Source organism: Pezoporus wallicus, unplaced genomic scaffold (assembly GCF_028554395.1).
Source record: "Pezoporus wallicus isolate ANWC-B61680 ecotype Strahan unplaced genomic scaffold, APGP_CSIRO_Pwel_v1 contig_749, whole genome shotgun sequence".
In the NCBI taxonomy this organism is placed as follows: domain Eukaryota; kingdom Metazoa; phylum Chordata; class Aves; order Psittaciformes; family Psittacidae; genus Pezoporus; species Pezoporus wallicus.
The window spans coordinates 1,394,718-1,421,437 of NW_026641327.1; the positions used below are offsets into that span (position 1 = coordinate 1,394,718).

Sequence of the window (26,720 nt, forward strand, 5' to 3'; positions counted from 1 at the left end):
ATAAATACAAAATTATTTAGAATAACTTGTAAAATACTTAACCATCATCCTCACAGGTTACTGCAAAAAAGCTTACAGCATTTGTTTTGTCATCTGTTCCCCCCAAAACCTACTCATTTTCATCAGTTGGTATCATTTTCTCCTTTTTAAGTTTGCTTTCATTAAATGTCAGACAGTAAGCCAGTTAGATTTTTGTTTAGTTATTTTTTATATTATTTTTTATAATCAGGGTAACCTGTAGATGTCTGGATATGGAGGAATAGTATTTAAAAATTCACAGCTATAAACTGTGTTAATTTAAACATAAACATGTTCAATAGTCTTCTTGCTGTTGTTCAAGAAATTGATATTTCTACTGTGTTTCACCCAGCCTGAAGTGCTGTATCATACATCTTCATTTTCCCGTGTATATATCATAACTACATGATGAGCTTATCATCTTGTTTTCTAGTGGGATCTGATGGTCTTCTGCAAACATCAGGAAATAACTTTATACCAATTATTTGCTTCAAATTTCTCTAACCTGACAGTAATCGCTTAAAAACTCTTCCCCCCCCCCCCGCCGAGGTCTCTGACAGCAATGAGAATGCTGCTTCAGAGTGCTCCCTCTTGAATTTGCTAACTTGATCTTTTCCAAAGAGTCTGTGACTGCTGAATTTAACACTCCAATCATGTCAATTTTTCCATCAGGATTCAGTGATATATAAGGTTGAATTTGTTTATAAATGACCAATTATAGTTCTTCTCATTTGAAACTCAATTACAACCAAGTGAAGAATGTCTTGACCATTGATATTTTGACTGCAAAATAACACTTTCTCTCTTCCCTATATTCTTTTTTTCTTTCAGTGCAGTGATCTTTTGACCATCTTAGTCAACCTATTTCCCCTGGAGTTTCTATGCTTGCTTTAACGAAGAGGAAGCCACACAACTTATTCAGTCTCTGCTCAGGACAGAAAGCTGCCACTGTTTTGGTACATTTCCGCACATTTCCACCTGGTGTCTTTGGCTTTTGGGTCTGACAAGATAGTTTTGAAAGATTTTTTAAACATTACTGCCTGTCATTTTTTATTGTTAGGGTCATTTGGTAGCTAACAAAGAGGTCCAAGACCTTTTCTTTTAGAACAATGGTTTTAACACTTTAATAACCACCAAATATCATTATGACAAGACAGGCTGCAAGTTCTGCTCATCTGCACATACCAATATTATTGCAGTTTTTGGAAAAGGGCTTATTATCAACTGGGAAATAGTATGTTTTTGGTACTATGCAGTTTCTGAAGAGCAATTTTTTCTTGTTTGAGAATAATTTTCAGCCTACATAAGCCAACATCCCATGCACACCTGTTAATATTAATATCTACCTGCAATAGAGAGTTTTCTGAAATCCATTTACTTTGACAGCTTCTCAATCCTCTTGCCAGTATGCTCAGCAAGAAGTTATACCCTTTATATCCAGCCACAGAAGGCCACATCTGTGGCCAGAAATGATCATACGCAACTGAGGTAAACAAATACTTTCCATATGCCCCAGAAGCAGATTGTGAAATAAGCAATTCTAAAAGCCTATTTTAATTTCACACTCCTTTGTAGAGTAAACTAGTTTGGATATTTGATAGGAGTTGAACTTAACTAATGGTAAAGCACTTCAAGAAAAGTATTAGAAGAGACTTCATAACAGATACTTTCCTTTCTTGAAACTCACTGCTGTTGCAGGAGTTCTCTGCTGGAACTGCTACAGGAGTTATATAGAAAATGGCACTAGATTAAAGGTTTCATGGATCTAATGGCAGCTTAAGGAGACACATGTACATATCTATTACAGAAAATAAAACTCATTAATGCAGAAAAGCTCAGTATAAGGACTGACATTACCCCTAGTTTAAATATCATTCCCCTCTTTCCAATACAATCACTACAAAAATCGTTACCCCCTCTACAGAAAAATAAATAAAATCTTAGTACTGTGATAAAATTGATCAGTTAATTGTATGTGGGGAGAAAAAAAAAAAAAAAAGAGGGCAAACAGATCACCTTGCAAAGACTCTGCTATGATCTAGAAATACATGAACCCGTTATTTGAAGTTTTAATGCTCTGGCAATTGCCAGAAATGCAACATTTGCAAAATTATAATGTGTGAAAGATAAACCATCTTTTGTCAGGAATAGCCATGGCTCAGCAATTTCACTATCACAGCATCACAGGACAACAGGGAGCTCAGGAAATAAAATACTCCATCTTCCTGCTCAAGGGAGGGTCAAACTAATGTTATTTGTGTTATTAAGATCTTTGTTTTTCAGAATCACTTATTTGTGTATGGAATCATATTCAAATCAACTCTGAGATTATAGCTCTCTGTTTCATTGTTACTGCTTTTAAAGCCTGGAGGAGGATTTGGAAAAAACACAGTAACAATAAATGCATACCAAATTAAGCAGGATTAAAGCAAAATCTGTTATCGTCTTTAGCTGATAAGGGAATCTGTAGTAGCTTCAGCCTAACAGTGCTATTTCATTGCCGTTCCTTACTTTTTTTTAAGTCTACAGCGTGAAAGTCAAGATTAAGAGTAGGGGCTGAATTCACAGAATCACAGAAAAGCTGAGGTAGAGTGGCATCTCTCCATATTGTCTAGTCCAACCTCCCTGCTTATAGCAAGGTCTCCTTGAGGAGGTTGCTCAAGGCCCTGTCCAGTCAGGTTTGTAACTATCTCTAGGGATAGACTTTCCACAATTTCTCTATGTCTTGTCACCCCTACAGTGACATGGAATTCCCTGCATTTCAGCTTGTGCCCATTTCCTCCTGTCCTTTTATTGGGCACCACTAAAAGTCCAGCTCTGTCTTCTTCGCTTGCCCCCATCAAGTATGTGTACACACTGACATGATCTCCTCAAGGTCTCTCTTCTACAGGCTGAAGGTAATGGTGAGTGCCAAATCCCTCTCTCTGCAGAGACTAGACACATCAGTCAAATTAGCACATCCCTACATCCATCCATGCAGCTCACAGGCTGAAAGAGAGCTCCAATACCTTCTCTGCCATAGCTGCTGGCTGTTTCATTATTTATATCTAGACATGCTAACTGCCAGAGTGCAGGTGCACCCATATTTTAGTGGAATTCCTGTCCGGGAGAAAGGAAGAGTAGGTGGGGTGCCACCCTAAGCTTGAGGCACTGGGGCTGTCTTTACCATCACCCTAAACTCAGGGTGCCAACTACCCTGTGTAGTCTCCTCCTTCCTCATGTCAGTAATGCCCCACTGCACAGCAAAGTATTTAAAAGGCTCATGTGGTCAGAAAACCAGAGCAGGTGAGGGTTACGGCACTCAGATGCGATTTTACTGTCCAGGGGAGAACTGTAAACCTTTAAAACTTTCAGGGAAAGCATTACAACTGTATTATTCTAACAGTCATAAGCACCAGCATCTTCTTTAATAACTTATCTGCTGGAAACAACTTTAAAGAAAAAGTGTATTTTGTTATGGCCTATTTCTACTGCTAAGTGACAGCACCCTGTATCAACTAGAGCAGGTCTAGATGAAATGTACAAAAGCAAATTCATACATATCCAGCACCTGGAGCCATTTGAGATATAAAGGAAGCTGCCTTGCACATTTAGGCATTCCTAAAATCATGCAGAATCTCCCAGGAGATTTTTTCAGTGTATTGGTCTTCAATGTATAATACTGGCTTCAAACCTCAGTAGAGGCATAGAACTTCCTCTGTACTGAGCTCATAAAGTTATAACAACTTTGAAGAGATTTCTCCAGATGACTATTAAATTGCAGAGCAGGAAAAAGAATTTGGCTAATAACTTTTCATTTTGCTCAATACAGCCACTTCCAAGGCAGCCAATTGTGATGTTAAAATTAGAACTGCAATTTTATATATGGTGATTAAACATAGTGAACAGTTGCAGTATGATAAGACAGATACGGTTTCAGAAATACCTGCCAAACACACATACTCTGAGAACATCAGTGCCTTTTTCAGAGTAATGGAATACAAAGTTAGGCTCTTAAGCTTATTGTACACCACACAGGGAGAGTTAAGTGCCTCAGATGGGACTCAAGTGCATCAGGCATGCTGGGCATGGAGGTGGTTAGAGCTAGAGCAATGAGCCATTCCAAGCAGAGGAGTGCATCTGAAATCGCACCCTCTGCAGGGCTTAGGCAGCAGATTTTGTAGCTTTATGCTCTTGGAGACCAAATTGCACTCTGAAAACATGTACACTTCACTCTTTTTCACTCTTCTGTTTTCAGCTGAACCTGAAAGGTGAGAATGCTTATTATTTCACACAAATATCTGTTAGAGAACCCAAAGGCATGTGGAAACCCATCCCTTCTCTTCAGTGGTGCAGGTACTTACACAGAGCTTAGCTGTATCAGTAGTCACCAAACAAGAAGCCAAGACAGTACCACTTCAAAACCCTGCATATTAATTTCACCAGGGTAAGCACTGAGCTAGGACCACTTGAGACAAATCACTGCACCTTCGATGTTTTGTGGCAAGACAGAATTGACTTCCTCAAAGGCCAAAAGCAAAGGAGACACAAAACCGGAAATCATTACATTGGCCACAATAATCTTGATGACAGTTCAGAAAAGTGACATTTGTTTTGATCTCTATTCTGATTTTTCTAAACAACAGAAGAAGAAATTGAAGTCTAAAACACTGGCAAACTCACAAGCACCATCATCTGGGACTGGACCTGTCCAAGCATGCCATGGAGGCCCTCGTGACTGACTACCAAGAAGACACGCACAGTAAGACACATTTATGCTCCGAGGTGGTACAGGATCAGGTGCCAAGTCTGATAAGTTTACGAGATGAATGTTGGGACTGCACCTCAAGGTGTTCTCATATAATGGGGTTACCGAAACTCATTTCATACATGGACAAGCCTGAGGCTCTGCAGAATTAACATTATCTACATTTCATTATTCAACTAGGGAGCTAAAGCAATAATGTTACACTTGTATGGTCCCAGAAAGTAAACTTCACCCTCACCTTATAAATTCAACTTTTGGGGAACACATTCAAGTAGGGCTTATATAGTCTCTGGGCAGGCAGCTGAGACTTCCAAAGCAGTGCTCTCGATCAACTTACTCTCGGTAATCACGACTCAGATTTACTGCACAGTGCCCTCTCCCCTTTACCACTATTCTAACAAAGTCATATTATGTGAGAATTCCTTTGAGACTGGAGACATAAGCTATCTTTCCAAGGTGTTTATAATACTATAATAATCTGTCTGTAAAACAATAGAATATTGGTCAACAACACTTAAAGTTTCATTTTCCTGGTTCACATGACCAGTTAAACCATTGAACTAACTATGAAATTACACCCTGTTGGTTCATCTGCAGTAATAAATGTGGACGTCTGGACATAAAAATAAATGCCTACTGCTCAAATGAACAGTCCACAAGCCATGACTAATTGGCAGTGTGCTGTCTTTAAGTCCTCCTAGCATTGCTTGTAGCAACAGGAAATAGAAAAGCTAAGAATGAGGCTAACAGGAAGACCAAGCCACAGAATTATTTGTATAAATATTATTACTGTGTTTTGTTGTCTTCTGTTTTAAAGAACCAGTTGGAAAAAACAACAACAACAACAACAAAAAACAAACAAAAAAAAACAACCAAAAACCAAAAAAGAACTCACTTTCTTTTAAGGCAACACAAGTACTGAAATCATAAACCCCTTACTGTGGTCTAGCCATTAGACGGTAAATATTAGACAAATCGAGCCAATGGAAGCACATTTGTTATGAGGGAAGATCTGGGTTATAACTGAGGACATGCTTCTTGCAACTTTGAGTACAGTCTATGTAGAATGTGACTATGATAATTATAGTTGCAAAAACAGTAGCTCAAGTTCTTGATCAACAAAGGTGGATAAGTAAAGCAGGGAAAATAAGGGCCCCGTAGTTGTGCCTTTCTGTCCTTTGCTCTAAAAAGGAAAAAAGAAAAAAATTTCTGCATTTTCCCTCTTCTTCTCAAGATAAAACCAGCATAAGGACATTTATCACACTGTCAGAAAGAACTGCAAAAACAAGGACAGAAAATCACATTGATTACAAGAGTTTTCACACTGACAATTCAAAGAACTCATTATCAACATTAATGTTAACATCACAAAGCATTATCAAATCTGGCAACTTTAACATTACTGAATTTTAATAGGTAAGACACAAGTCTTTGAAAAGATCGAGTAAAATTTGCTAGGAAAGAAATGTTTCTACAGCCAAATTTTTCCAGGCTCGTTTGATTACAGTCTGTATTCTACAATCTGTAATTCTGACCTCCTTTATCAGTGTTGGCAAATAATATGCAGGATCTTTATATAATAGTGATTCTGAACCTTCCTTCTCTTTCATATTTACAAATTTGGCATTTTTTTTTTAAACTCTTTATAAGTAAGCAGAAAACTGTGAAATGGGTGAAGGACAAAACCAACTAGAAACTAAAAAGTTACAGGAAAACGACTTCAAAGCATGCTGCTTATGCACACCTACACATGTCAATCACTTCTGAACAATAATTACTCCTGATGTGAGGTAAGAGAATGCAACTACATTTATCTAAAACACAACAGTACTTGTCAGGAACATACAGCCCTAAAAAGTACTGAAGATAGTTTTAGATCATTCTAAATACACATATGTGTGCACATAAATATATAGATAAGTACGCACCACAGAGAATCAACACCTTTGTTTTCCTTATTATTTGAATTATATTTGATTATTTGATACCTTTATTATTTGATTAATTTTGTTAAGAGCTAGACATAATACTGATATTCTCTATTGCTTGCTCAGTCACTCTGCTTTTCTCAGTAGCCTTCAAAAGAAAATCAGTAAAAATCTGCTTACCTAAACAAGTCTTTCGTTTGATTGTTTAAATTTAAAAATTTAGGAAAATTATCTCTTTAGCATTAATATGCCTTAACAGCAAAATGCCCCATTATTATCAATGATGCAAGCCTATCCCACTTTCCCAGAACTATCTCTTCCTTGCAGCTATAGTTCATCTTAAAGAGAACAGTGGATCCAATTTGGAAATTTGTTTACAAATGCAAAACCCAGCATTCAACCTTTGATTTATAATTGTATTGAAATCAATTTCAGATTGAGATTGTCATTAGTCTTTTACAAGCTTTTATTTTCAAAAGGGTTATGATGAAGAACTTTCTTGCTTTGTTTTACAGAGCAAATTAAATTTTTCTTTATGTCAAGATGGCAGTGTTTAGTAATGAATATAAAGTTGTAGCTCCCAAGTACTTCATGCAATACTTTAGACTGCTGAACTGGAAATCTTTCACTCCCTAACCCCATATATTCTTGTTCCTTCATCTGAATATTGAGGGACTTGAACAAACCCTTCAGAAGCTGTGCCACTAATCTTTTTGCTTTCAGGAAACAAATCAACATAATGAATCCACATCCCAATACATATTGTGCCCTCACAGTAGCTTAATTATAACCACTGAAGTTTCTTAGCTTAGTGTTGCAGCAGAATACAAACAAAGCTTGTAGTGGTAATAATGTCAATCCTTCTGTAGCTTATTCATCAGCTTGTAGCAGACTGTCTATTGGATAACAAAGTCTAATGGACTTCTGCAAAACAAGCTACTACACTGGGGAAACATTTTCCTTTACTCTGAGAATTAGGAGCAGAATGTGTCATAGCTTTACACAGAGTTTGGAAATTTTAAGCTACTCATCTCCTAAAAATTAATTAAACCAAAGCAAGATGAGATATCAAAGTAAATCTGGATTTGCAACTACAATTCTGAAAGACTGGAACTGCCAAGAGGCAGATGCAGTAGTGGTTGCAATACTAGATAAATCATATACCAAGAACACTGCCACGCGCTTGAGGATCAGGTCCTTAGAAGAACTTCTATTACATGAGAATTTGTATTTTAGCGCTTACTTTTCTATAAGCATATCAGCATTATGTTACTTCTTCAATGGAGCATAATTATGCTTTTTCCAGTTTTAAAGGCCAATAATTATTTTATTTCAGTTTTGAAATTATGAAGAGGTGTGGTTTTTTGGAACTGCTTGGTTTACAAGTTTGTTCTTCAGGAAGCTGCTGTTGTTGCATTTGTATGAATTAAACTATCATTCAAAATAAGTAATCAAGTAACTGCAGCCAAAACAGCATTCATGGAAAACCAGGTTAATTTGCCACATGAGAAAGCTTTCTTTGTCCTATAATAGGACATTAATATGAAAGAAAACATTGAAGTAAGAGGGAATTAAATGAAGAAGTGGATTTAAAACTGTGGGAGCAATGGTTTGAAACAACAAATTTTATCACACCAGTTTTATCTTGACTTATTTGTATTGACCTTCTTAATGCGGCTAGGATTGTATGCTGCAAGGACAGCAGCAGCTATAGGAGAGGGTGTCACTTTACAGAGAGCTGCTCAGGACAGGCTGGTCAAAGGGACTGCAGAGAAAGCAGTAGCAGAGCTTTCCAAGGTAGATACTGAGAAACAGGCCAGCAAACTGGTCTTGTAGAACACACTTGATGCTGCCTTTCAGAAGCAAATTAAAGCAGTCACTCTAGCAAACAGCGTACCAAAATAACCAACTCCAGCTTTATAGAAAGTATAAGAATGGTGAAAATAATCAGAAGGACCACATCTGGGGAAATGGTGGTAAAAGAAGCTTGAAACCTGCATTCTAGAATATTTGAAGTTACGCAGTAATCAGAGAAATACAATACTGTAATCTGAACAGTTTGGAGTAAATTAATAACGATTGCCAAGAACGAACCAGAAAGTGACAAAGTTATATTTTCAGTGAAATAAGATCATTATAAATCAATTTAACCTTTAAAGCAGAAAAATCATATACAGATGGGCAACCAATTAGCATCTGATTTCCCTGAGCTAGCTTTTTTATGCACTGGGAATCAAGCTCAGTGTTTTTTATCACCATGAAAGAATCTTTGTCACTAAATTGTGCCCTGCTCTCCTCTGGTGCACTGAAACATACATTTCTCTAAGTTTGAGGGTGAATATACAATTATTCTACAAGTCTGCAGCCTTCCAGTATCTGAAGGGGGCCTATAGGGATGCTGGAGAGGGACTCTTCATTAGGGACTGTAGTGATAGGACAAGGGGTAACGGGTTAAAACTTAAAGAGGGGAAGTTTAGGTTGGATATAAGAAGGAAATTCTTTCCTGTTAGGGTGGTGAGGCACTGGAATAGGTTGCCCAGGGAGGTTGTGAATGCTCCATCCCTGGCAGTGCTCAAGACCAGGTTGGACGAGGCCTTGGGCGATATGATTTAGCGTAAGGTGTCCCTGCGCACGACAGGGGGGTTGGAACTAGATGATCTTAAGGTCCTTTCCAACCCTAACTGTTCTATGATTCTATCTTGTGCATGTTTGCATCCATTGACACACAGAGAGACATGGTCTAATTAGGAGATATGGTACTGCTGATATGCTTTAATTCCCCATGCATTTTCTTCCCCAGCAGCAGCCACAGAGCAATAACAGGAGAGCTCCTGCTGGCAGCTTGTATCAAAGGGAGGATTTGCAGAACTGAAAGATCTATCTCCCTCCAAATTCATCAGAGCTTCTCTAAAATTCACATGCAATCTGCCTGAAGGTCAGTCCTACTGCGTTGTCTTCCTGTTCAGGAGCTCCCAGGCATTCCTATGGTGAAGTGAGCAGCATTTCCTTATGTGCTCAGCTAACTCCCAAAAGCAGGACAGAATGTCATCAAAGTGTTTCCCCTCACTTGCCTATTAAAAGTACAACACAAGTACAGAAAGTCTATAAAATCCCTCCAATCCCAGGAGATAAAATAGGAAATCGAAGGGGGAAAAAAATAAATAACTGTGGGCCAAGAAGCCAAAGACTAGTTTTATGGTGCATTGGGTCATATCCCAGTGGGAGAAAGGTCTGTTTAAGTTGAAGTGCCTGCATCTCATAGATAGAAGTAGCTAATCTTCTTAGCCAAAGACTAGTTTAAATGTCCTTTTCATTGCTCAGACTAATAATACATGGAAATCGTCTAGTGAAGGCAAAAGTAGCACAAGCTCACTGTACTGGAACAAATGTGACAAGGAATTGGAAAAAGAAAAAGGAAAAAAAACAGCACCCAAACCCCTCATGTTTTTATCAAATGTTAAAGTGCCCATGCCAGGTCTCCAGGTTGCAAGCATGAGGATTTAGAAAATTCAGATTTTAACAGGAAGTTTGATTCAGTGGCGAGTATAAACATGTGTGTGATTACTTGCATTACTTATGTGTTAAAGTGTTAAAAAACACCAGCTGTAACCTGCATATAGTTGTGAAATTCTGTATTAACAAGAATTTTGAGGAGTAACAGGGCCAGCTAATAAAGCCTGGTTTCCTGCAGATACACGTGTCCTACGTTTCTATACACACAAACAAACACCACAGCTCCTGCTTCATATCCTTCTGGGTTGCACCCCTCCTCTGCATTTTCCTAACTAACTTTCTGCTGGGATTTTTTTAACTCTGTTTTCAATGCAGTCAGTCCCCTTCCCATAAACAGCAGCTGGGAAAGGAGCGCCACATGTCATGGCTGGCTTGAAGCTCTCTATGCTCACGCTGCAAGCCTCTTGAGCACTGGATCCCCCTCTCAGCAGCTCATTTTCACAGGAATGTATAGCGGCTAATAATCTTTGGGAAATCCGTTGTTAAAATTTGGTTGAAATTGGCCAGTGGTAAAAAGTTATTAGGAGGAACTGACAATGAATAACATCTGCTTTGTTTCAGAAAGAAACCATAGGCTAGAAACATCACTGATTTTCTTGAACACCAGCAGTCTTTCTGATAATTCAGACTTGTGATCTTGAACACCTATGTATCTCTGGGATAATAAAGGAAACCTCAGGGTAAGCTCTTTAACACTCAACTATACAACAAGCCAGAGAACTACAGCAGTTTTTCCTTTCTAACACATGAACTTGCCCTATATTAATATGCCCACAAAGCAAATAACGTATCATGGTTGGGGTGCCTATAATTTTCTTAGAAAAATTTACAACACAAGATGCTGAATCCAAACCAAGGTTTTGCTGTTTTGAATGTTATTACTATTTAAGCAGTGGATCACCAGTAGCAGTTACTTGCCTAGAAGCCAGCAGTTATGACTACATTACATTAAATATATAGAAATGGAAGATATTCTAAGGAAACACTACTTTTATACTTCATTTCTGGCAGAGGTTTATTTTCCAGAGTTAAAGGATACTGTAAACGAAGCACCTTATAGGAGAATTTAAACAGCACCAACAAAAGAAAAAGACAGATCTCCAAACTGGAGGAATAGTTCTGCAAGTTAAAACAGATAACAAAATCCTCAGCCTGGTCAAATGCTTATGTTAATATGTCGATGAGGAAAAGTGAGATATCACAATGGAAAGCAGGAGAAACAAGAATCAATACAAAATATATGCTTTTGCCACTGTAATAAATTAACATGATGAGGTAAGCATTTGATGGATATCCTGAAATACAAGAGAAAAACTGAATTGCAAGCCGTCTCCTCCATTTTGCACTACCTGGATACTAGCAGGAATGCTTCAGTGTATAAAATAAAGATATATGACTGGTCTTTATGCTATCATTAATAGTATTGTAGATACTATTAATGAGTCTTCGGCCCTCTACTGAATTGTCTCGAACACACACTGAAATGGAATGACGAAGAAGATGAATCCAGAAGAATCTGACATTCAAATATTTCCCTACAGCACAGCAACTGCTCAGTATTATACCCTCATGTCTTTATGACCCTCTGCCAGATGCACAGAATATTATTGTCACCTTTTAACCAAAATACCAAAGGTTCAAATGGATTTCACACCACAGACCGGAGATCAAAGCCATACATGCAGCCTCCAGCCCATGCTTAGACTGTCACTCAACAAAGTAAGGACATCTGGCACACAGAGATTACTCACAGGGAAGCTTTCATTTGAGAAGCTAAGGAATGAGTGTCTGCATCTGTCCTACTATGAATGTGTGTGCAGAAAACAGTTTGCAGGTTGTATCACATAGCATACCTCAGTGGTAGCCCTTAAGGATGACAGAAGTGTTTGCAGACTAAACCAACTTGCTCTTTCCATGGACAGAAAATTCTCCATTTAAAAAATAATAAAAAAAATCATTAATTTTGTTACAGCAAGAGAGAATTAGACAGAAATTCAAAGCAGCCAACTGAGAACAGAATCTCCCTTTCTACAAAGGGAGTATTTGCAGAACTGAAAGGTCTGTCTCCCTCCATAGTAAATCAAGTAAGTCAGAATTTGTCAAGATGGGGGAGGACAAGTATTCTGTTTAAATATGGTACAGAAATAAAGCAAGTCACCTTTGACTAAAACTCTTTCCAACCTCTGATAATCTTCCCTATTTCACATGTTGCAGGCCATCAATGATCTGAATTAGCCAGTTAAGTCAAAAAGGTAGTACCACTATCAACGACATACACTAAGGAAACTGAGACTGAAGGGGTCTTGTGAAAATGTCCCCCCCCCCCCACTTCCCATCACTACTATAAAATATTGCCTGAGTAGCAAATGCCAATGGCAACTTCCAGCACATTTCTACTCTTTGGTTTTTATTTCATTGTTTTCAGAGACTTCTTATTGCAGAGAACGGGAAAGAGGCAGAAAAGAAAAATTTCCTCAAACAGCCACCAGAAACTTGGAATTCAAAGTAAAAAAGGCTTTCAGAAGTTTTGCAGCCACTTAGACTCATACTGTATTTGTCAAGAAAAGTAATTTTCAAGTTGTAATGTTTCTGTTATTCTTTTCTACCCTATCCCCAGTATCAGTACCATCAGTATCATCCTGCATTTCTCCTGCATAGAAGACAGTTGTCAATTTGCTCCACCACATGACATGCGAGTAAATCAAATCAAATGTTCCTACTAGGGTCAAGAGCTCTCTTTTCTAACTGCCTGCACAGGAACAAAGGGATGGAGTCAAGCATTCAAATGCATATCCTCTATTTAAAACTACAATGCCAGGTTAGGTTTTGTGTGTATGCTTTTTTCTCTCTTCTTGACTGCAACATAAAATGAATTCATCGTAATCCCAAATTCATATACCTCTTTATGTGAGTCTGCTGTGAATCCTTAAGATGAAATCTCAGTTTAGAGGTAGGAAAGTCTTATATTTTATCAAGCTACATATTGTTGCTCCACTTCCAAGAACTACAGATTTTGATCTATTCCTCCCATTGAAGTTATGCTTTTAGTCAGAGATGTTTATGACACTGGATCCTGAGGAGGATTTGTACTCCATCTCTCCATCTCGTACATGCTATATCTGCTGATTTGCAGATACACATGGCTGTCACTGTATGACATACTAATTTCATAAAGTTTACTTAGACTGTTTCCATTGCTGCTATACCATCCACTAAGCCACATTACTTTGGAGGCACAATGTCATTTATGTTGTCTCATAATTCAATCAATCAATATATAAAAACCTGACAAGACATGGAGTTATGCCATGTGAGGATTTATCTAGTGCCTGCAGTATACTAAGCCCAAGCAGCAAAGGATCCCTTGATGTACTGATATCATCAAGGCTTAGCCACAGCTCTAGTGTTTAAATACAAAGAAACAGATACTGCCTCATAGCAATGCTTCATACCATTACACAAGTTAACACACATATTGACAAATTCAGGCATTTAAAAGCAAATAGAAGCTTTCTAATTGCCCTTCCTATTGACTGAGCAACTTCATTAACAAATTGATTTTCAGACCTTAGCAGGCAGAACTTGACAGTAAATGAAAAAAGATTTAGCACAATGAAATCCAACTCCTTAGAACATTCTACATCATCTGGAAGTTCCATGTGACAAATTCAAAAAAAAAAAAAAAAAAAAATCACAGCTCCAGCCACATGCTTCATTATAGGCCACGGACAAGGCCATTTTTAAGAGAGTGTTATATGACAGTTTCAAGCTTTCTGTTGCTTTCTCCATTCTCCCTAGAGAAAAACTATTATTATATTTCCATAGTAGAAGTGATGTTTTTCACATCAGAAAAAATCCTGACGCATAAGGAAAAAAAAATATCTGAACTGACAAGCATTACAAATACAGTTAACAAGCTGTTTTAATTATCCTCCCAAGATTTTCCCATTTGTACTCTGTTCATCATCTTCTTCACAAACTTAATTATGCCTCATTTGTTCATTCTGCACTAATCTCAGGGAGTATTCCAGGTGGAAAAGAGAAGCCTGCTTGTAAGTGAAACCTCAGGTAATTGTTACATTATTTTGCTACAGAATGTTTCTTTATTTTAATAAAAATGATACAAACTTGTCTTTGGACATTTGAATATTGAGAAGAATATCAGGGCATTCCCACACCTGAAAAAACAAAACTGGCTGGCTACCTTGCATGAACAGCCATCAATCCAAAGATCATCAGCAGATAGATGATGGAAGAAATGAAGTAAATCATACAATTATAATCTGCATTTTATAGATTAGTATTAATAAATTCTGATTCCTCACTAGAGCGAACTTTTCCACAAACTTGACCTTTGAGAAAGTCAAAAAGAACAGCTGGGAATAAATGTGTTTTGTGAGTCAAGTATTGAGATACATACCCAGTTGCTACTTACAATTTACGCACTTCCAACACTTTCAAAGTCAATAGGAATTACCGCATTATGACTGAGAAGGGACCAAGTAAAGACCCTAGTGTATCATAATTTAAGGCCTGACGAGTTGTTTCCGTTAACTTTGGATAAGTCCTAGATTTGCTCACCTACCATGACTGAACTTCATTTCATTTAGGTTGCTTTTTGAGATACATTAAATTAATTGTATTTAATTAATCTACTGAGACATGACTACTGCTGCATACTCTCAAGCATTTTAAGCCCAATACCAGGCCTTAAAACCTAGTTCTACGTAGAAGTAACTGTTCTTTACACATCACTGACCTTCAAAACTGATATGCTAATTACACAAAAAGTTAGCCTTGAAATACAGCAAATACTAAGTTTCTAAATTTTAAAAAGAGATACAGAGATACAAGATAGTCAGTGTTTGAATAAATTCTATTCCTTACCTGAACCAAATTCCACCCCTTTAGAGATTCAGCAATGATAGATGTAACTGTTGCACATACACCACCAAAAACCATCAGATGATTAGGTCCATATTTTATTGCATCATAGAAGGCTTTGAGTCCTTTTGCATTGTCACACTGGAAAAAGAAAAGAAAAAGACAATATTCAACACTACAGATAACATAACTACTACTGGACAGGTGAAAAAATCATGCGGTTACACTGATGTAAAATTTGTACAGTGTGTAACATCTAAGACCCAACCATGAAAAACAGGACCTTTAATGTGCTGTAGCAAAAGAACAGGAATATCCCTCCTTATATGTAACCCTTTATGTCTTCCTTCCAAGACAAAGCTGCAACATCTGGATATTGATTCCAGCATTTGAGAAAAAAATTGTCTCTTACCCTCCCCCCAAAAACCTACAAACAAACAAACACAAAGAACTGTAGACTGAAACCTTTTTTACATTCAGAGCTATAATTTCCCAAAGCAAAATTTAGAATCTAACACCAGATGTCAGCAGGACATCCATAGTTGTAAGAAAGTTTGACAATATCAATGATCTCTGTAAAGAAAGCTCTGTCTCTAATGAAGACTCCTAAGTAACCTATCCTAAAGGTCCAACCTCAGTATTCTGTGCAATATTACATAGTAGAGAGCCTCTCATTTAGGAGAACACAAAATCTTCAAGAAGCATCAAGAAAATATTCTTTTAAAGTGTTAAAAGTGAATTGTTATGTTCTCATAGCTTGCACTTCCCTGAGCAGAACACTGGACCAAATAACCTGAGGTCCCTTCTAACCAGATGTGTTCTGGGTTTCTCTGGTAATTAGTTAGATCATTATTTCAGGTGTAAAGAATTTTACCACAAATTGAGACCAGGACTGAAAACTAAGAAACAAAGGGTGATGCCAATCAACATTGCAAAAGATATATCAATCCTTGATTAGAGTAGCATCAATCATTCATAGTAACTTATGTAGTCACGACTTAACTCCCGAGCTTGCAGAAAAGCATTCATGAATTATGTACTTGAAGAATCTGATTCCAAACCATACTGGAAGTTAGAATTGCCAAGAGGCTATCATGGTAGCTGCCACTGCTCCACTAGAAGCCACTTCTTTAGCTCTCTTTTTGAAACAAAATTTTACCTCCCCTACAAAGTCTTCCTCATATACTGTGTTTATAAGAAGGATCACACATCAGACTCCAATATTTCATTATGATCATTCAATAAAACAGTTCATTTACTATTGGCATCAAAGTAGTGATTGTATAGCATTCTGTGGAGAGAATAAAGATTTTGACTAAGAAGTTTGCAAGCTTATATTAATCTCTTACTGAATTAACATGCTAAAAGAAAAATTACTCAATTTGCATTCTATCTGCAAGTATAGAATTGTTACTCCCACTTACTCAAATGGTATGGATTCTTACTGCATAGACTTTTTTAAAATTGCATAATATAGCACAACATTTTCCTTATTATAGGTAAAAAAAAAGATTAAAACCCCTCAAAACATTTGGTATGGCAGAGGGTCTCTTGTCAATTTGACAGATTGGTGGCAAACTCACATTATGAAGTAATTAAAATTGTGATTGCTGCAATAAGCACCACCTCCATTCTTACTCCTCTACCCCCTAGCTAAAGAGCAGTTTATTCAAGAGAAACTAAAATACTTCTTTACTTTTATAAGCAGCTAAGGACACAAGAGCTTTAAGTATCTAAACTTAACTGACAATTAGCCAATTTTATGCCACATATTTTAAATATATCACTAACAGTTTAAGAATACAAATCGTATATGAAATAAGGGAGATGCTGATAGCAAAATAAAAGCCAGAAGCTTGAACCCCTGAAGGACTACATACGTAAAATTGATGGAGAAATAAAATTGTGCGCTCTACGATAAACAATAGAGACCTATGGTTTATTATCAGAAGTAAAAAAATCCTACTAAAATTCACCATTACATCACAAAAGACTGATGCATTTTTAACTACTGCTTGCCTACAGATTGTTTCTTACTGCAGTAAACTTAGGCAGTTACAGATCCTAATAGGTCAATTCACTGGGAGGTCCAGAACTGCTACTATGATAAGTTTTATCTTTCCTATGTATTTATTTATACTTATGAAGACACTTGCATAACAACAACCCTTCTCAATCACACAGCAAGTCTCTTGGGAAGGTGTGCTGAAAGCTTTACACATCTCTCCCGGTGTGATAGATTCACCCCACTGAGATACGTTACTGATAACACATGGGCTTCAGTTAAAAGCCTACCATGTTTTCGTGTTTGTACTTTCTTCCTGACTATGTTTAGCTCTCTCCATTTTAGACAACCACAAATAATTACAGGACTCAATCCTCTCCTTGAGCAGAACTCCCAAAGTGGTCAAAAGTATGTGTCAGAGATCAAAGAAAACTCAATACTGTGGCTAGCCACAATGGGACAGAAACAAAAGCAAAAATGAGAAAGATGGGAGAAAGCAGACTTTCACATTTGTTTAACATCACCTTTCACAACATGCGGCGCTTATAACATTCTTCCCTGCAAGCAACAGGTTTTCCACAAGCATTAGAAAAATAAACATTCAGATAGAAATAGTAGCCATACCAAGCCAGACAGACAAGCAGTTAGCAAAGGTTTCTTCCTGCCTGTAGTCTGAGGAACATATCCTTAGTGAGCTTTTAACAAGCCCTTTTACCAACTTTACTTTTTCAGAGATCCCAGAAGGCCACCGTTGCTGTTCATGATCTACTGCCAAATCCTACATATTTAATCCTAAAACAGGGCAACATTGATGAAAGGCAAAAAGCACACACCACTGAAATTCCCACCATATACCCACCAAATGAATTCCTGAACTGTCACAAAGTGACTGCAAGTAGGTCCACAAACACTATGCAGCAATCCAATTACAGTGCAACAAAAGACTGCATAAGACCCAAAATCCACATTAAAAAGCACAGATTAGAAAGTAGAAAGTCCTGGCCACATGTGGATGGCAAGAAGCTGACTGGCTTATTAACTGGAGCACAACTAAGGGCAATGAAGGAGAAAGAATACGTCATAAAAAGACAAACTCAAACAATAAAAAATGTCACCGGAAGGAGCCAACATTGCTTTTGTTAGCTAGCTTTTCTCTCACCTAAATTGTCGTCAACATCTTTATTTTATTGAGCTGAACTGCAGCCAGCTCACTTTCAACTCATATAATAAACACAGACAGCCATGCTGTGCTACTGATCTTGACTGCACATTGGAGCACTGAGGGTGGCTTCAATACCTTTCACTGGAGAAATTTAGTTTTAGCATAACTGGAATTTCAGATACATGTGATTTGGTACATGCTACAATTTTCATAAGAGGAAGGGGCTTAAAACTACTCACCCTAAACGTATTAATTGCTGTGCTTAGTCTCAGCCAAAACCTGGTAATAAGCCACATATAAATAGCAAATATACATATTAAAGAAATAATGACATTAAATGCATTGCTTCACACACTGACTTGATACAGATTATATGAACAGTTCACAAGGAGAAATATCATCAAATCACCAAGCAAAGGTCTGTGAAAGGTCCTACCTCTCACTGTGAGAGACGTTAATATCACACGTGGCACCTGACGAAGGCATAGTTTCCATTTCCAAGGAAACCGAACCACTTATTTTAACTAACAAAAATAACCAGATGAACTGCTACACAGGAGAGGAGTCTAATGAGCTTGGGGACTGAACTGCTAACCCTCCCGAATCCTCTTCAGAAGGACAAATAAAAAACCCTATCATCCTCCACCAAGGATGTGGATACACAGGGAGGAAGTACTGCCTGAAGCATAAGCGGTGCACAAGGACAAGAGACCTTTCTGCAGAGAACAGTGCAGCAGCTGAATACATAAGTGAGACCTTCTTCATTGTACCTAAAGGACGTCCCATGTGAAGGACACACATCACTGAAGTCAGAAAAAGCAGCAGAACCGACTCGTGAGAGCTTCTGTCTGCCAGAAAGGCTGTCTGGCTGACCGTGACAGAGATACCAGGGTTTGTACTCAAACCCCTCATGACCATAAGCATAACAGTGCAAATCCTTAGTGCACAGAATGGAAATTCCTATGGGTCTCCTAGATAAAGCTTTGCTGATTCCTATAACACTGACACATTTGAGTAATTACAGGACTAGCAGAAGAGCAGATACTTGTAACTTAAGTGATCTTGTTTGATTCACATACCAATGAGAACTATTAGGAATGGATGCACTGGGAAGATGAATGATTACAGTAAGATATCCAGCTGTTGGATAGCTATGCTCAGCTGTTTCTCAGTTAGCTATATCCAGGCACAACTTACTTATCTGAGTAAACGTAAACCTGAGGAACAATTTTGCTATCTATTGGGCTACTGACTACTGAAGTCAGAGATCCTTTACGATAACAGGGTATCACCAATACCTGTCATCTGCATAACAAAATCTTAAACTTCAAGCTTTCAGCATCACTCTGCATTGAATATCATCAGAAATAGAAGCAAGTGCTCATAAATATATTGATGAGACTTATTTGAACAGAGAGAACATAAGTACAAAACTTTATTCTTATCCTCTGCAAAGTCTTGCTTAAGGACTAACTCTACATTGGATTATCAGCTTGAAAGGAGACAAAAGAACTTCAACTTTTTTATTATTATTATTATTATTATTATTATAGCTTCTTTTCATTCACTTCTTTAAAGTCATCAAGCAACTCAGACAATTTGGTGAAGAGCATACAGACAATTGCTCTAAGCTGCAATAACAGTTAATCAGGTTAACATCCTCTACCTGGTTTTATAGGCAAAGCATGCTTCCCCTGAGGTATCCTCTCTGTTTCCAAGTACCTGCAGGGTAGGTACTTTCAAAGCCAGCAATTTTTACTTCTGTTTGTTTGTTTTTTATTGCTGTAACTAGATTTTCTTTCCACTGCTCTTGGAACCACCACTTTGAAAACCACAACATTTGCGGTGGCATCAGTTATCCACTGAAAGACAAAACACTTCCTTTAATTTGTTTTAAATTTCTTCACACTACACAAAGTAGGTGTGAAACATCTTACTAGGGTTTGTTACGAATGTTAAAAAGTTCACAAATGCATGAAAAGAAACTGGACTGGTTCATAGATCAAAACCAAGTCAAAACTTCTTAATAGAGATACACTGATTTTCTCAGAATACCCCTGAATCTGAGATTAATAGTGGCTCAGACAGCGTACTGGGGATGGTAGATTAAAAACCTGCCCTGGCCCAGCAATCTACTGTTCCAGGATAACACTGACTATTTGCACCAAGTCTGGTCTGAAACACTATAGGAATTCTCTTGTTCTGCATTTGAAAAACACAAACAAATATGACTACTACACCAAACTTCCATATCTTTAAAGTTAATTTATTCCAAACTGTGGGCTCTTCTGTATACAATTTCTCTGTCATCTTTGTATTTTAGCCACTAGCAATGAGATTTCATTTTGGTTTAGAAGGATTGGACACTGCAGAGGAGGATTTAATACAGTGAAATATTTCCCAGTAAATTAACCCTCTCACCCTGACAACGCTTGACACACTTTGAGACTTTACCTAGCAACCTATTTATCTGATCCTGCCTGCTGTACAGGGAGTAGTTGACAGAGTGCTACCGCTAAGGCATTTCTGCTTGGCATCCCATTTAACAGCTTGTATTCTGCCTCAGGTGTCACTTGCCTCTTAAGTCACTGACTCCCCAGCAGGGGTGACTATTCACTCTTCTGTCACCTCACTTCTTCAGAGACTGTCTAAACACCTCATGAAGTCTCATCTTCTTTGTTTCCAGTCTCTCCTTATAAGAAGAGTATATATACTTTCTACATTTTTCCCCCATTTATTCTTTTTTAATTTATATGACTTATATTTTCTGTCTTGTTACTATTTCTTCGAGTATATATAACATTTACACTGGATGATTCTATTTTAAGAACTCCAATATGAAATGGAATTGGAGTGTAGCAAATGGATAAATCCTGTGTAATCAAAACTGACTCTGCCTAAGTTTCCACCAGGAATAAATATGCAGTAATAGCAAAGATCAAATTGACTTCCTCTTTTCACAGTAAACTTGTATTCAGCTTGGAAGTTGGTATCTTACCACAGCCCTGAGGACACTAAGGACAGTGAAGCAGGATGAGGTGCTCTTGGTGCCAGAGCAGAGACTCCCCTGCAGCCCACAGTGAGGACCATGGTGAGGAAGGCTGTGCCCCTGAAGCTCATTGTAGGACCACAGTGGAGCAGATGTTCACCTGCAACCCAGAGAGGATCCTACACCCGAGTAATTTCAGGTAGGGTCTACTGCACGCTTTCTTCCGACTGTACAACTGATCAAATGCAGGAGTTGCTCCAGGGCTGCACAGCAATTAAATTTGTATTTAAGGTAACACAAGCCAGGATGTCTTTAGGAAGGTGAACATTAGTTCACAACATTAGCATCCCATTCCGAATTGCTAATGGAAAACTAACATCTGAGCCTCAGAGAGATTCTATTGTGTGATATAAGCAATTAGTCAGATCCCACAGCATAAGTTCCTGAGTTATGCTGGATTATTCTGCATAGATAGACCCATCATTAACCAGAATCAAATTGGTGTTGACTGAAATATTCCTGGGCCAGAGGACATTTTGTAACATCCACACAGTTATTCCCTCACCCACAACATACAAAAAATTTTATTTAACTCATTCAGTTCTGCAACAATCCAGTACTACTACACAGGACAGTTTTACAGATGTTTTCTAATCAACAGCATTGGTTAAAATGAATGAATGCTCACACACACAATGCCATCCTGAATTAAAGTTTTCCAAGTAGCCTTAAAGCTGTATGCAGACATACAGTTTTAGATCATAAATAAGTAAAAAGCACTTATCAGATATTCTGGTAGATTGAGCATTAACAGGGAGACCAATACCTTGCTTGCTTCTTCTTCCTTCCTACATAATCTATACTGCTCCATGGTTAACATCTTTCATGGAAATAAGTGGAATTCTGGGAAAACATAAAAGCCCAGAGGTATAGTGCAGGGAAATATATTCAAAGATGCTTAGAAAACAGATAACATGTCCTGCTATTGAGAATATAAGCTGGCTCAGGTTTCTCCAGGTTTTCCAATTTTTCTGCCAAAGAAGATCAACTTTACAATGATTTCTAACAAAACAAATAATCAGTTGTAATTACTCAACACATGAGGAAAATCTCTCTGTTCTTTATTTCCATCAAAAGGCTTTTTAAAATTCCCCAAGGAAATCAGTTATTGGTTTGGATTTAGGCAACCTCAAAGTTACTAATAGTCTCAGGCACTTGAGTCCCAAGATCATTATCACTTACATTTCTTATTGAAAACTACTTACTATTTTGTTGCCTCTCATACTTAAAGGCCTGTGCTGTAGCAGTTTTACAAGGCATTTGCCTGTTGCAACTCAAGTACAAAATGAAGAGATAAGGAAGATAATTTTGGCAGGCTCGAAACAGTCACTAATGTCAGTTGTTCAATTTTGTACTTGCCTCATCTTTTTCTTCTCATCGTTCATTACTATTTATTCTTACACTACCATAAATAGCCTATGTGATCATAATCACACTCTGTTGGACTATTTTCATTAAATTCGCTCTCATTCCATCCCCAGTACTTTTTAGAATAGAGGGAAGAAGTCACAAAAGTGGAAAGATGCATCATTTAAACATGGTATCTGTTTTTTTTCCAGATCTGGTGTATGAGCACTGCAAAAGATATGACTTTCAGCATGAACAATCAAAAATAATAAAACTTAATACAGAAGAACTTCATTCTATGTTTAGTAAAACAGATTTTCTGAAACTATTTTTAAGAAGTTGATATTTTTCCAGTGTGTCCCTTTTCTCATATTTTTCCAGTGTGCACTTTTTCTCATGTCTAGTATTGGCTATGTACTTACTAGGAGAACTGGGGTTTTACCCAGGTCATTTTTGGAGAAGGAAATATCGCCTCCTGCAGGGAAGGGTCTGAACTGTTGACTTGCTGCTTCTCAGCACACTAAAAACAGTTGCATACTGAAAGTGTGAAACTACTTTTAACAGCAACTGTGCTCTTTGCAGCAAACAGAAGTTGGGACTAAAATAAGAGACTACAGAGGGAGAGAATCAAAATTTATACACAAAAATCAGGAAGCTTTTGTAGATGAAAGAAAATGGAAGTGTAGCAGTGTGAAACATTTGAAGTAACAGCAATATACATCAGAGTGTACCTGGCATCCCACTCTCCAGTAATAAGCTGCAATTGAAACTAAGATAGGAGTGCAATGATATTTTGAAAAATTGCTTGGCCCTCAGCAATCAGCAAGAATCAGTTGTTAGGAAAGTCTGCTGTATGAATTCTTTCTTTCCTATTACCTGCTTACTCCTGAAAAAGACTCTAGTTTTATAAAGGTTTAAAGAAAAGAAAAAGGAATCTTTCATGATAAAAGACAGGAAAGGTGGTGGTGGGAAGTGTAGGACGTGGCATGATGTGAATGGTGTGGAATAAGGGGTAGATATTGTCCTGGTTTTGACTTGGATAGTTAATTTTCTTCCTAGTAGTAGATGCAGTGCTGTGTTTTGGCTTTAGTCTGAGAATAATGCTGACAACAACAACTGAAACATCGGTGTGTTAAGTAACACTTACCCTGATGAAAGACTTTTCAGTCTCTCATGCTCTGCCACTGTGGAGGGGCACAAGAAGCCAGGAGGAAGCAGAGACAGGACACCAGACCCAAACTAGCTAAAGAGGTATTCCGTACCACAGCATGTCATGCCGGGGAGGTAACTGGGAGTTACCTGGAAGGGCACAGGCTCTTTTCTGGGGTCAGACTCGTTTCAGCGAGTGGTATCATATTCTCTTCCCTTGTTATTTCCCTCACCACTATTATTATCGGTAGCAGCAGTGATTTGTGTTATACCTTAGTTATTGGACTGTTCTTATCTCAGCCCGCGGGAGTTACATTCTTTCCATTCTCCTCCCCATCCCTCCTGGAGCCAGGGGGGAGGGAAGAAGGGGGGTGGGGGTGGCAAAGTAGAAGTAGACTGCATGACTGACTTGCTGACAGGGTTTAAACCACGACAATAGTAAAGAGATATTTCTTGACCCAAAGGTCTTCATCACATCTATGATTTTTAATTAAAGTCTTACTGTGATGTGAAACAGCTGAACTTCATCTACACTGGATAAAACTCTGCTACGTTTATTTACCTAAGGAGGAATAACGTGATCATTTGAGTAAGCTACCATTTAAGTTAGCCCATAAAAGCCAAATGAATTCATGGTACATTTTAATTTGGCTTAAGGTAACATATAACCATTTTATAGAAGTCTCAGGCTGGAAACAGGTAAGAGTGAATAACAGCACAGGTAAACAGCATACCTTCCCCCCCACCCCCACCCCCCCCTTAATCCCTTAATACCCAGTAAAGCAATAGTATGGAGAGAATACAATTTCATTTTATCCACTACCCAGATGCATGACATTCAGGGTGTGAGTAGGCACAGTTCTTCGCAGTCAGCAGGTATCAAAAACCCTTAACATCCAAGTATCCCTGCCTTGCCTTAGTTATGTCCGACACTGGATATCTGCAGCAGGGGGAATGTGCCTGTAGTGGCTACAGCACTCAAACTTTCTTCTGATCCCGTTGGCCACCATATTTCATGCAGTGCAAATTGTCACAATAAACTCCATTATTCACAGGAGAACTACAGAGTCCAAAGAACTTCCCATTTCTGCAAACATTTTGGAAAAGAGGGACTTTTTTGAACAGTAAAAATCTGAGATGCTGAATGTGCTCCTGGTTCAAACTCACCATGACAAATTGCGTCACTGTGAATAACAGCATTGTGCCAAAATGGTGTACCACCCCTTTGCCACACACACAGCACTTCCTGTGTGCAGAACAGGACACAAAGGCAGATAGGGGTAGAGAGACTCCAAAAAGGAACCAGCAGACTAACACAAACCTGAGTCTGCAACAAGGAGCAGACTCATAAGCCTCAGAAGCAAAGGAAAGAAAAAGGAGCAGCCCTGGAAATACAAGGAGATATTGGAATGGAGGAATGTTTTAAAAGGATTCAAACTTCATGAACCCTACAGGCAGGGTTTTTGCAGGTATTTCTTCAAGTTTTTTTCTTTAGTAACTTGTCCAACTTAAGTTTTCCTTATTTAAAGGCTCACTTTTACCTAGTTGTTTTTTATATTCCAGGAAACTAATTAGTAGAGATTAGGAACCACTTCAGAAACACAGAATGGTAGATCTGTCTGACTAGTGGTCCTGTCACATTCACATGTGGACACTAAATTTTTCTAGCTTTAAAGTTGTGCAAGAAAAATATTGCCTTCAGGCTGCAAATTGCAACCCAGTTAGTTAGCAAAGAGCTGTTCTTTTGCAACACCAAGACAGGCTAGCAGACTGACAAATAAATCCTCCACACTCACATTCAACAGCATAGTATGGGATTTCTGCAAGCAGAATGACCAATACTCTTCCCCATTGGAGCACCTACAGAGAATCTTAATTAAGGTTGCCAAGAGCAGGGTATTACTCACCTTGATGTATCAATCCTTGGGGGTTCCCCTCCTTATGCTTCAATAAAAATAGGACATGTGGAACAAAACTGAAATAGAGCTGTGCTGCAAGCAGGCTAAATGCCCACAGAGTGCATAGATTAAACCGAAGTCAGCCCCCGATTAACTTCCCAGAGGTTTAAAAGCAAGTCTGTAAACTGCAAACAATCCATACTAGAAGCTAAGACCTGCTAGCTTGTCCATCTCATCCTGATTAAGTCATGCCAAGTCTCTTCCTTAATTACCTTATTTTAGTTTGATAAATGTATATGCTTGTAACATGCTCACCACAAACCCATTTGCTCTTCAATTCCTTGCCTGCTTGCCACTCAAGGTCATAAAAGACTTTTTTGTCTCTGTGCATGCTATTCTCCTTCGTAATGAAATCCCAACATGAACTCCCGCAGGCATGTCTCACTGAACTAGTAATTCCCGATGGCTGGGTACTACCAAACTCTACAGAAATCTCACTGATACACCATGAAGAATTTCCAAACCACCAAACCCTCTGCCATTTGTCCAGACACCTTCACACTGTAGTTATATCTGGCATCTCACCAATTGCTGCTATTAGTTTGGCACCTAATGCTCTGCTAGGCACTGCTACCCTGCAGGCAAAGCACATATGCACGAGTGTAAATTGACTTTTTTGACTTGTCTAAACCCTACTAAAAGTGGCTTAACTAAAGTCTACTGAATCATAACAGAAAATTCTCAGATTAGTTTAGTAGCTGGACAGACAAACAGAATGGTTTTAACATCTGTCTACAAAGACTTCCCTGCCTTAGAAATCTTCATGATTTTTCCTACACTTGGAATTGTGCAAGTATCAAGCTCTTTGAGACAGCCTCCTTTCTGCTACACTACGTACTCCAACAGAACTAAATTGCTTTAGCATTACACAGGGAACTGAGCACATTATTTATACCCCTTTGCTAAGTAAGTACTGATTGTCACCCACAATCCTAACAGGTTGAAATGGTGTAAAATGCT

At 38.1% G+C, this 26,720-nt stretch overlaps 1 protein-coding gene across 3 annotated transcripts in view; it reads right to left on the bottom strand.

Annotated features, from left to right (window-relative positions):
• Nucleotides 1-26,720, bottom strand: part of GABBR2 (gamma-aminobutyric acid type B receptor subunit 2) — a 445,865-nt gene that overhangs the window by 332,651 nt on the left and 86,494 nt on the right. For all 3 annotated transcript variants that reach the window (XM_057423018.1, XM_057423019.1, XM_057423020.1), the window contains one exon: nt 15,094-15,231. In XM_057423018.1, the coding sequence (XP_057279001.1) occupies nt 15,094-15,231 (138 nt within the window). The remainder of the gene's footprint in view (nt 1-15,093; nt 15,232-26,720) is intronic.